General features: G+C 47.9%; 1 protein-coding gene and 1 non-coding gene across 2 annotated transcripts; one reads left to right on the top strand and one right to left on the bottom strand.

The window, feature by feature from the left end:
• Nucleotides 1–411: 411 nt before the first annotated feature.
• TRNAI-GAU (transfer RNA isoleucine (anticodon GAU)) lies at nucleotides 412–485 on the bottom strand. Its single transcript has one exon. It is a non-coding gene; the product is annotated as a tRNA-Ile (tRNA).
• Nucleotides 486–4524: 4039 nt separating this feature from the next.
• GADD45G (growth arrest and DNA damage inducible gamma) lies at nucleotides 4525–6745 on the top strand. Its single transcript, XM_053409098.1, has 4 exons — nucleotides 4525–4810; nucleotides 5026–5157; nucleotides 5348–5561; nucleotides 5967–6745. The coding sequence occupies exons 1-4, from the start codon at nucleotides 4758–4760 to the stop codon at nucleotides 6075–6077; spliced, it is 510 nt and encodes a 169-aa protein (XP_053265073.1). The 5' UTR covers nucleotides 4525–4757; the 3' UTR covers nucleotides 6078–6745.
• Nucleotides 6746–11919: the final 5174 nt, after the last annotated feature.

Below are 11919 nucleotides of genomic sequence, written 5' to 3'. Positions count from 1 at the left end.
GTCAGACAGCCTTCCATGGTCACTAGGCCTGCTCAGGCCCCAGTGGACATGTCCTGTATGCCTTGGAAAACCAGTTACTGGGAATAACAGGCGGGCTTTCCCAGAGGGTGGCGTGGTGCTGGTGCACCAGCGGGCACAATCCAGCACTGCCGCCAGTGTACTTGCAACCATGCTGCCCTCCCCATCACCTTGCCCCTCCCAGAAAGCAACAGCAACTTCTTATTAAGCTCTCTTTTTTGAGGGGTGAGGTTCTTCCTCTGAGGACATCTTCTCACAGTTTTTGTTTTGTTTTGTACTTTTGCAAACATTGGGGTCCCCTCCCCCCCCAAATCCTGCTGATCATAAAATCATAGAGTTCATAAAGGGATCATCTATTCTAGTCCAACTCTCTCCAGTGCAGGAATATACAGCTGTCCCATACAGGAATCAAACCTGCAACCTTGGCGTTATCAGCACCACGCTCTAACCAGCTGAGCTATCCAGGCTTCCTGCTTGGCAGATGCGTTTGGCTGCATAGGCACAAACACACAGATTGCCAAGATCATTCCGATATTTTTTACTTAACACCCTTCTCCAAAATGTCTGAGGGCAATGTGCAAAAAGGCCAAGATGAAAATCAATTCATGCAATGCAGAAATGCAAGCTGGTTCTTGGCTAGATGTGCCAAAGATGTCAGAAGTAGCCAATTCCATATCATCAGTTTTCTACAATAAACCCTGAAAGAGTTGCTGGACTGCTCCAATCTGATCGAATGACGCCGGGATCGCCAGCTCTAAGATCGAACAAGATCTTCCCTCCGCAACTGAGTCAGTTTAAGGAAGATACATGTCCTTATCTTACTCCTACATGAAAATGGGAGAACTGTGTTTTTTTTCCCCAATTCCGAGGGAAAATTCCAAAGTCGACTGATATGAACCTGTTAATGACGAAGCCTGGCATATGGATGTTTGCCCACAGCCTACAAGCTCCTTGAAAATGTAATGCACTTCCTTTTGTGGCACAGTGCCATTGGGTGTTGTGAGCTTTCTATTCTGTTAAGAGTTAAGGGATGGAAGATTTGCAGAGTTCCATGCCTACGTCATTTTCAGATTTATCTCAGCTGCTGTGCATACCACATGATTCAGATGGATGATCAAATCTTCCAGCATGAAGCTCCAATGTGATCGGGCGAGCTAACTTCTGTTTCAACATGTGGTTCATTCGTGTGTAGTAAAGTGCTTCTGGGTCTGTTTACTTTTGGGTGCCATCGGGTAAAATAATGTAAACAAGGCACCCAGGGATTGCAAGTGTGTTGTCGGCAGAAGGGCTTTTTATGCCTGAGATTTTCTGCAGAAAGTGAGGAACGGAGGGCGGCATTTTGATGCCAACAACATCGTGCGGACATTGCAAAAGAAGGGGGAAAGCTCGTATGCGTGTGGAAACAGCTGGCTCACAAGAAAACTGTAACATACTCTCCAACATTTCTCCCATGAAAATAGGGATGCGGGTGGTGCTGTGGATTAAACCACAGAGCCTAGGACTTGCCGATCAAAAGGTCGGCGGTTCGAATCCCTGCGACGGGGTGAGCTCCCGTTGCTCGGTCCCTGCTCCTGCCAACCTAGCAGTTTGAAAGCACATCAAACTGCAAGTAGATAAATAGGTACCACTCCGGCGGGAAAGTAAACGGCGTTTCCGTGCGCTGCTCTGGTTCGCCAGAAGCGGCTTAGTCATGCTGGCCTCATGACCTGGAAGCTGTACGCTGGCTCCCTTGGCCAATAAAGCGAGATGAGCGTCGCAACCCCAGAGTCGGCCACGACTGGACCTAATGGTCAGGGGTCCCTTTACCTTTTTATTCCACAATGATGATTTTACTATGTATACCCCACACATCTTACTGGGTTGCCCCAGCCACTCTGGGTAGCTTCCAACACATATAAAAACATAATAAAACATTAAATATTAAAAAAACTTCCTATACAGGGCTGCCTTCAGATGGCTCTGGGGTTGGATAACTCCATAAAGGTAAAGGTAAAGGTACCCCTGCCCGTACGGGCCAGTCTTGACAGACTCTAGGGTTCTGCGCCCATCTCACTCAAGAGGCCGGGGGCCAGCGCTGTCCGGAGACACTTCCAGGTCACGTGGCCAGCGTGACATCGCTGCTCTGGCGAGCCAGAGCCGCACACGGAAACGCCGTTTACCTTCCCGCTAGTAAGTGGTCCCTATTTATCTACTTGCACCTGGGAGTGCTTTCGAACTGCTAGGTTGGCAGGCGCTGGGACCGAACAACGGGAGCGCACCCCGCCGCAGGGATTCGAACCGCCGACCTTCCGATCGGCAAGTCCTAGGCGCTGAGGCTTTTACCCACAGCGCCACCCGCTATAACTCCATGCCCTCCAACATTTCTCCAGTGAAAATAGGGATGTCCTAAGGAAAAGCAGAGGGACACGGGTGGCACTGTGGGTTAAACCACAGAGCCTAGGACTTGCCGATCAGAAGGTTGGCGGTTCAAATCCCCATGACGGGGTGAGCTCCCATTGCTCGGTCCCTGCTCCTGCCAACCTAGCAGTTCGAAAGCACATCAAACTGCAAGTAGATAAATAGGTACCACTCCGGCGGGAAGGTAAACAGCGTTTCCGTGCGCTGCTCTGGTTCGCCAGAAGCGGCTTAGTCATGCTGGCCACATGACCTGGAAGCTGTACGCCAGCTCCCTCGGCCAATAAAGCGAGATGAGCGCCGCAACCCCAGAGTCGGTCACGACTGGACCTAATGGTCAGGGGTCCCTTTACCTTTTTAAGGAAAAGCAGGACATTCCGGGATCACATCAGAAACGGACTTTTCTAAATCAGGGACGTCCTTGGAAAATAGGGACACTTGGAAGGTCTGCTGAAAGCACCAAGTAGCCACAAGGTGGCGCACACCCAAGTACCATCGCGCTCCTTTCAAAGAGTAAAATATGCAAGAAGCAGCTGCCTCTGTATGCCAGGACAAGCCGGCTTCAGGCTTCCAGAGAGAGGGGAGAGAATTTGCAAAGGGATTAGCGCACAACACATGCCCTTTCTTTGGCTTGCGAGCATGTTCTGCAAGGCCCACCTCTCCCCACTTAGAAATCTTGGATCTTCCCGCACGGCAGTTTATACCCGTAAGGATGCTCGTCAGCATCCAGTAGGTAGCGCTCCTCGTCCAGAATTACGCATGGGAGGAGGGAGAAGAGAAACACCACGAGGATTCTAGGATGCCCGAATTTTAAAGCAGAAGAAAATAAACACCAGATCGTGATACGCGCGGTTGACTGGAAAGGGGAATTGTGAGCAATGCAATGCACAGTCTGCGTGCCCAAGGGGGGAAAGTGGCGCAAGTCAGAAGGAGCTGGGCGCTCCTGGTCATTTGCACCTCCCAGGCAGGAACAAGCACAAACTTGATGACTCCGGATTGGCCTGGCCAAGCTTGGCCACATGCCTAGGCCGCCGGGGCAGTGTCCCGCAATGTAGCGTCTCGGAAGGGTTAAAACAAAGGAAGAATGGGGGCCCCTTTGGAGAAAAGGAGACGATCGCGTGCTTCGAAAGCCTCCAAATTCAATTGCACACTGGAAGCGTGCGCCAGTGGAGACATTCATCAGCAAGAACAGATTGGGCGACACAAGAGAGCCAGGCCATTGTGTGCGCCACCCCCCTCTTCGCCGCCGCCTTCGGCCAAAAGCAAATCCGCGCCCCAGTGGCAGGTGGACAGTGCAGCAATGGGGAGAAAGCGCCGATTGTGTGCGCTCCAAACTGCCACACGCCAGACCTCGCCTATTGTGCGCCTCTCCATAGAAATGCAAACGAGCAGCGTGTGCCATCCACAATCTGCTCCGCGCAGCAGCTGATGAGGCAGGCGCAGGACGGCCCCCCCCCTCGCCCGGGTGAACTTTGCAGGACCCCTGCTTTGTGACTTGTTTGCTGGCAGCCAGGCACGCTTGGGGAGGGGGGGTCCGCTCTGCAGAAATGAAATGAAAATAATAAGGCCAAAGTCCTTTCAAGCAGATAGCGCGACAGTCGTGAGCTGCAAAACTAGAAACTCAGGGGGAGCGATTCCTAGAAACCACACTGGGGATGCATTTTCAGTAAAATGATGTTTTTTTGCGCCCAAGTGGAGTTGCTGCGTTGCTTAAGCTCTTTGCAGTTTGCAAAAAGCTTTATATATGTATATATACACACCCCTCCAAAAAAGATGCACATCTGAAGCAACATCCCCCCCAACCCCCTTTTAAAAGATCAAGCACGCCGGCTCTGCAGTCTGCCTAGTAACATCACAACAAAAGCAGCAGTGGCAGATTTGAGGCATTGTAATCCCCCTCTCGCCCCTCGCCCCGTCCCCCTCCACCCCACGGCTACGGTCTCCCTCTTTCTCCCCCCCCCCGGTCTCCCACGTGGCCTCCTGGCACGAGCCGGCTTCTCCCCAGCGCCTGCTTAGCATAACAATACACCCCTAGCCTGGCCAATCAGCGCCGCCGAGATTCCAGCAGCTGCCGGCACAGAAGCTCCGCCGCGTATAAATAGGGCGCGCGGCGCTCCTGGCAGCTCACACTTCGCTGGGGACTTTAAGAGTGAGCAGAGATCGGAGAGCTTCGGTGCTTAGCTGTCTACATTTTCCGATCGCTTTTCTCTTTTTCCGGGAGAGATCTTTCAGCCGCCGAGCAGAACCTTTTCCTTTGTGTGGATACTTTTTGGGTGCCTGGTTTTTGCCGTCGTTGAAACATTTCTTCTTTGGGGCTTGCCGCTTTTTGCCTGTCTCGGACCATTATGACTTTGGAGGAAATTCACGGGCAGGAGACGATGCCGGAAACTAGCGACAGGTAACTATCCGCCGGGCAGAGGCTCAGCCCGGGATGGGGAAGATGGGGTGGTGGTGATGGTTGAGGTGGCTTATGATGGAAGGGTCTCGCGCGGAGGGAGGCGGGCGCGCGGGTTGGGTACCGCCGGATGGATGGAGGGCTGGAGGGCTGGGAATGCAAGCCAGGAAAGGTTTCCCCGCGACTGACGGCACTTGCCCTCTTCTTGTCGTTTGCAGTAGCTCTAGCAGCGCCGCCACCGGCAACCGGATGCAGAAGGCCGGCAAAGCTTTGCAGGAGCTGCTGGTCTCGTCGCAGCGCCGCGGCTGCCTCACCGCGGGAGTCTACGAATCCGCCAAACTGATGAATGTGTAAGTATCTGGGCATTTGCACCGCGCCTGTTGTTTTGCATGCCTTGCGCAACACCAGGAAAAGGGAGGGAATCCGGGCGGGAAGAAGAGAGTGCAGAAAAGTGCACAGCTCTTCGCTTTATTTTTTTTGCAAGAATCTCCGCTTTTAAAGTGGCTAATCGCAAGCTCTCCTCCTTCCCTCTCTCTGCAGTGATCCCGACACGGTCGCTTTCTGTGTGCTGGCCGCGGACGAGGAAGACGAGGGCGACATCGCCCTGCAGATCCATTTCACTCTCATCCAAGCCTTTTGCTGCGAGAACGACATTGACATTGTGCGTGTGAACGACATCCAGAAGCTGGCCGCGATTGTGGGCGCCAGCGAGGAGGCCGGGGAGCCCAGAGACCTGCACTGCATCCTCATCACGGTGAGTTTTCAGCGCCATGTGAGGGGCAAGCCCCACTTTTATTCTGTGCAGTGCCATAGCATGCCATGCCTGTCTTTAACGCTTGGGCATCGGGCAGGATTTTCTCCCGTGAATCTCTTTGAGGCAGCACATTGGATAGCAAAATAGTGCCAGAGCAACCTTAGGCCAGCAAATAGCTGCCACTGACATGATTTAAGTGCTTCTGCCGGTGGCCCATTCCCAAGGAAGCACATCTCCTAAAGTGTGTTTCGTTGGTACCTCAGGAATTAGTAGCCCTGTTGTGGCAATTTTGGACATATATATAGCCTGCTTTGTTTTCCGTAGCAGTGAGCAGATTTAGTTTCCTGCTGTATTGTGTTTTGGACTGTGATTTTCACTCATATATCTTTCTTCTCTTTATTGCAGAATCCCAATGAAGATTCCTGGAAAGACCCAGCCTTAGACAAGCTGAACTTGTTTTGCGAAGAGAGTCGAAATGTCAACGACTGGGTGCCCAGCATCACCCTGCCCGAGTGATGGTGACGGTGTTGACGTAGCCGGTGCACAGGAGAGGTTGAAACCTTTTTGTTGCATTATCACCTTGGAGCTGCACATCTGGGCAACCCAGCGAGTGGCTGATTCTGGAGATTAGCCTGGTCAACAGCTTGGATTAAGTCGCTCAGACACAGCACGTGGTGGATTCTTGTGGGGAGAAATAAAAAAGAGAGAAGCAAAGGCGAGTGGATTGTACCAGCAGTGAGTCTCTCTGCTATGCTGCAGCGCTGGAGAAGCTGGCATATCTGTGGAGCTGAAGAAGAACTGCAGTTTTTACTTTAGGAGCAGAAGAAAAGAGAGTGGGGGGGAAAAAAACTGTGGCAGGTTTCCAGGTCAGGTGGAATGTTCATGTTAGAAAGCCAGAGTGAAAGTTGAAAACTGGACATAGGTGAAAGAGCAGGAATGGACAAGGTATGGACAAGAAACTGCTGGCGGGGGTCATCCAGCCCCTTCCCCAAGAGACTGGACTCTTAAAAGACATTGGTGCAATTGCATTTCTGCAAAGATTTTGATGCGGATTGAGCTACCGGAGGAGGTCTTTTGGACTATATTCTGCATTGATAACCAATCTTGCAATAATTCTTTTAAACTGAAATTCATGCTGCTATTGAAATTCTTAACACATTTGTAATAAATTTTTTGATAACCAACTTTCGTGTGGCGGTGGTCTTGCTTGCCAGCTGGTGGGGGAAGAATCCAAAACAACAGTCAGTGGAGTAAAATATATAAATGGGCTGTAAACAGAATGCGGAGAGGGCTGTTGAAGTCATCTTAAAGGTATTGCAGGGGAGCAATGCTTGGGTCACAATCTTAACACACAGTTACGTGCACTTAAAGTGGACTTAAGCACAGTTGCCTGGGTTTTTTACAGTGTGGCTTTATCTACAACATGTGCCTGCAGAGGCACTTAACGGTTGATGTGTATGCCATAGAAATCATCACACTTCCCTGGGCTGCCTTTCTGTGGTTTACACAAGTTTGTCATCAAAAAGATGCATATGGTTTAGCTTGAGCAGGTAATAATAAAAATTTACTGGTTAGTGGCCCACAGATCTCTTATCAGCTGAAAATATCTGAGCCACTGACGCTGGCTGCACAAAAGGGTATATGACTTCTATTTGAAATGACCTCTCACCCAACCCATGGCAACAGCTGTTTATCGCAACAGCTTGCACGACTGAAGAGCTGCATGTTTAATAAGCTCTGTTCTGGGCAATGGTCTTTTGTCATGCACTTAAAAAGACACAGCACATGTTCCTAGGCAGCTGATCATTTAAAAGCTGAAATAATAAAAACCACAAAAATAGTTGTACAGTTTCAGATGCTTAGCATTGGTATCAAAGCTACTTGCCTCTAACATTCAGCTGCTATGATTAAAAGTTTTGGGAGAAACTATGTATTTCACGAGCCACTGTTACATTTTGTTCAGTCACTTTCTACCCTGTACAAGTCTAGATTTTTTTCTTTTCCTTTTTAAGATCCAGACTTTTCAGCCTCAATCCCCAGACACAATTGCATTGGAAATATGCAGATGGAGTGCCAATAGCTTGCATCTGCCTCAAGCTGTCGGCTTCTTGTCTGTCTGCCATATGCTAGAACAAAAGAAGCTGTCATTTCAGTTTCCCAATTGTCTACATGCACTATTTCAATGAATAAAACAGTGGGGGTTTTTTCCCCTCTCTGAAGGAAGGGGGGAAATGTTGCTAAAAGTAGTCTGTGTGGTCACCCGGATTTCTGGCAAAAAAAGTAGTCAGTTTGCATTTCACCTTGGTTTTGAATCGGATAGCCACATTTGTCTGCAATAATTCATTTGTTTTAAAGTCTTGCTGCAGAAGGAAAAGAACAGCCAAGTGGCAGCGTTAAGAATATTGTCAAAGGCATAACTGGCATTAGATGCCTGTAAGGGAACTGGTAGCACACACGTTGCCTTTTTAGTTCCACACCCAGTCCAGCACGAGAACACTGTGATACAGGCATCTGAGACATTATGATATCACTTGCAGCCCATGCCTTTGTTTAGTGCTCAGAGCTGAAAGGCTGGTTGCATTTGGGAACAAAGATAATTTGCTGCCCAGCCAATGGAATTTGAAACATTCTGTTTCTAAGCGTGGTCATGTGAATGACATTCCATAGTTCCTCTTGGTATTTGCTTTAACTGTATAAGGTATGGCAGAGGCAGGAGGCACTGACCATGCAAAACCTTTCAGTGTTGCTGTTGACACAACAAGAGTTGGCTACGGCTTCATCATACACACAACAACTTATAGGCAAAAGTCGGTTGTGTAAACGCATTCTGCTGTACTTGCTACTGAAGCTATGCCATACGAAGGATGTGTGATGGCAACAGGAGTTATTTACATCAGTGAAATAACTTTGCTGTAATGAAATCTCTGTTGATAATTGACACAAGTGCTCAAGCTACGTCGTAATCAACTATTACTGAATCAAGTTTTCTGTGTAGAGCTTTCATACCCTCCAACATTTCTCCAATGAAAATAGGGACGTCCTAAGGAAAAGCGGGACATTCCAGGATCAAATCAGAAACCAGGACAGCTTCTCTAAATCGGGGACGTCCCTGGAAAATAGGAACTTTTGGAGGGTCTGAGCTTTGTGTCAACGGCTACACAGTGGTACCTCGGGTTACATATGCTTCAGGTTACATACGCTTCAGGTTACAGACTCCGCTAACCCAGAAATAGTGCTTCAGGTTAAGAACTTTGCTTCAGGATGAGAACAGAAATTGTGCTCCGGCGGCGCAGCGACAGCAGGAGGCCACATTAGCTAAAGTGGTGCTTCAGGTTAAGTACAGTTTCAGGTTAAGAACAGACCTCCGGAACGACGTAACCTGAGGTACCACTGTATTCGAAAATGACAGAGGTTGAGGCTTGAAATCATTTCAAAGCCTTTTCTGCTAAGTACCAGGTATTTCCTGGGCTTATGGTTCATTTTGGAATAAACATGCTTGAGATTGCATTCGATTCATTAGTTTAGGCCATGCATTAGGTGTTAGATTTTTAATCTAAAGAAATGGAGAGTATTCTGTGCAAAGAAGTCCTCTTTGCATTTTCAAGCAATGTGCAGAGCTCTCTTTCTCAGGAACCTTGCACGTTTCACCTGATCAGTTCTTCAGCCAAGGACCACACGAAAACAAGGCAGTATTCCGGGCTATCCTAGAATAACTTTTCTGCAAAGCATGGGCTATAAGCTATGACCTCGAATAACTTAATAAACGGTTGAGCCGATAAGATGGAAGCAAGTCCCTAAAACAAAGCAGGCATATTGTATTATAATCAGAGAACTAACTTGCCCACTTTGTCCAAATTGTTGTGTACACAAGTTATAGTTGTCAAGAGAAAAGTTACACTTCATTCTTCTAAGCAGGAAAGCAAAACAACATTCCAGGCACTATTTGCCCCGAAGTGACATTGTTTCAGCCACATTGCAAGATGCCCTGTAAAACAGGTCAGAGAATGAAGCAAGTTCAGACCAATGTTTTATTTTATTTTTTACAGACAGTTCACTCCAAATTTTACTCGCGCCCTAATCCTACGACACACTTGCTTGTTCAGAATTCCAGATAATGGTATGAAGGTGCCTTCTGTAGTGCTGTCTCTGAAGCTCACCAGATCTCTTACTCGGGATCCGCTCTAGAAAAAATGCCCCAGTTGTAATAGTGACAATCTCTGCAGATGATCTGTGTCGGGGTGTCATCTTGATTTGGGGATGGCGGCTATTGCTTTTGTAACCTTTAAAGCCTTAAACGGCCTCGGCCCAGTATACCTGAAGGAGCTTCTCCGCCCCCATCGTTCAGCCCGGAAACTGAGGTCCAGTGCCAACAGTCTTCTGGCGGTTCCCTCACTGCGAGAAGTGAGGTTACAGGGAACCAGGCAAAGGGTCTTCTCGGTAGTGGCACCCGCCCTGTGGAACTCCCTCCCACCAGATGTCAAGGAAAGAAACAACTACAGTCATACCTCGGGTTACAGACACTTCAGGTTGTGTTTTTTCAGGTTACAGACCGCCGAAACCCAGATGTACTGGAATGGGTTACTTCCAGGTTTCGGCGGTCGTGCATGTGCAGAAGCGCTAAATTGCGCTTTGCGCATGTGCAGAAGTGCCAAATCGCAACCCACGTGTGCGCAGACACGCTGCTGCAGGTTGCGAATGCTGCGGGTTGCAAACGTGCATCCCACACGGATCATGTTCACAACCCGAACGTCCACTGTATCTGACTTTTAGAAGACATCTGAAGGCAGCCCTGTTTAGGGAAGTTTTTAACGTTTGATGTTTTATTGTGTTTTTAATATTCTGTTGAGAGCCGCCCAGAATGGCTGGGGAGGCCCGGCCAGATGAGTGGGGTATAAGTAATAAATAATAACAACAACAACAACAACAATAATTTCAACTGAATGTCTATGCCATGCTGGCTTTCACACTGACATACTATAGCAGGCTTCCACAACCTCGGCCCTCCAGATGTTTTGAGACTACAATTCCCACCATCCCTGACCACTGGTCCTGCTAGCTAGGGATCATGGGAGTTGTAGGCCAAAAACCTCTGGAGGTCTGAGGTTGAGGAAGCCTGTACTATATAGCCTACCTTTGAATGTATTCTTGACTCTTGCAGGAATCCACTCTAATGCTTGCAGATGACCTTTTCATATTAGCATTTAGTAGTTGGGGAAATATGGTTTGCTATCCAACTGGGAAAGGCAAAATCCAGTTAATACTTAATACATAACTACACCAGCCTGTAGTACGTCACATGACAAACCCACCCCCTGCCCAAATAATGATGGCAATGTAGCTTGAGTTTCACAGAACAGGGTGAAAGACTAACTGCATTCCTGTAGCTTAAGCAGATCCATAGGAGAGGGATTTAATTTTTAGTTAGCCTATGCATTCTAGAGGCTGGGCTCATATGGTCTTCAGCTGTACATATTTGGGAAATATTCTAGGAGGCAGGCACCATTCCAATAACAAGTTCGGAATGGTGATGGTGTGGCAAAACTAATGTAGGCACCCTTTTTGGGTCATGGCAACTGGTCCTTCAGAGGCACTGGTATCTCTTGGAACTGAAACACCACACCCAGGTTCCACCTGTGTTTACTATGTCCTCCCTTCCAACTAGGCTGAGATGAGCCATTCTTTCTGCATAAGACAGAACATTAACAAGGTGAACGATGCACCCCAAATGTTAGGTCATAGTTCCTTCACCATGCTATTGCAAAAGTTGCTCTGAAGGAGACTAATTTTAAATGGGGGGTGGATTTGGCACCCAGCCCCTGTTAAAAGACATGGGGCCCAACACTGCATTGTGACTTTTGGGACCCATTTTCAGCCATACAACACTATTGAGCAGATATATGTAAAAGCTGCGTGAATTTCACACACGCACACTTTTATTAAATTTTCTGTTTTACAATTTAGAATATTCATTTAAACAACCTTAAAAGTATCAGTGACTTCCCTTCCTCTCTTTTCATGTTTCATTTTGCATAACATAAATTGCATAACATAGACTAAACCAATCATTAGTACTAATTCCATTAGTACATCCATCAAAACTTATTTACACTGTTGAATTTATCTTAATGCTGCCAACATTTTCAGGTGTACACAATCCCCCCCATAGATTCAATAAACATTTTCCAACCTTCTCTAAACGTATGTTCTTCTTGTTCTCTTATTCTATATGTTAAGTTCGCAACCTGTGCATATTCCATCAGTTTAAGTTGCCATTCTTCTTTAGTTGGGACTTCACTTCTTTTCCATTTTTGGGCTAACAAAACACAAGCTGCAGTAGTGGTATACATAAATAGCCTTT

This window comes from Podarcis raffonei, chromosome 11 (genome assembly GCF_027172205.1).
Source record: "Podarcis raffonei isolate rPodRaf1 chromosome 11, rPodRaf1.pri, whole genome shotgun sequence".
Taxonomy (NCBI): domain Eukaryota; kingdom Metazoa; phylum Chordata; class Lepidosauria; order Squamata; family Lacertidae; genus Podarcis; species Podarcis raffonei.
Note: the sequence above shows the minus strand (reverse complement) of the source record. Positions and strands in the feature narration are given on the sequence as shown.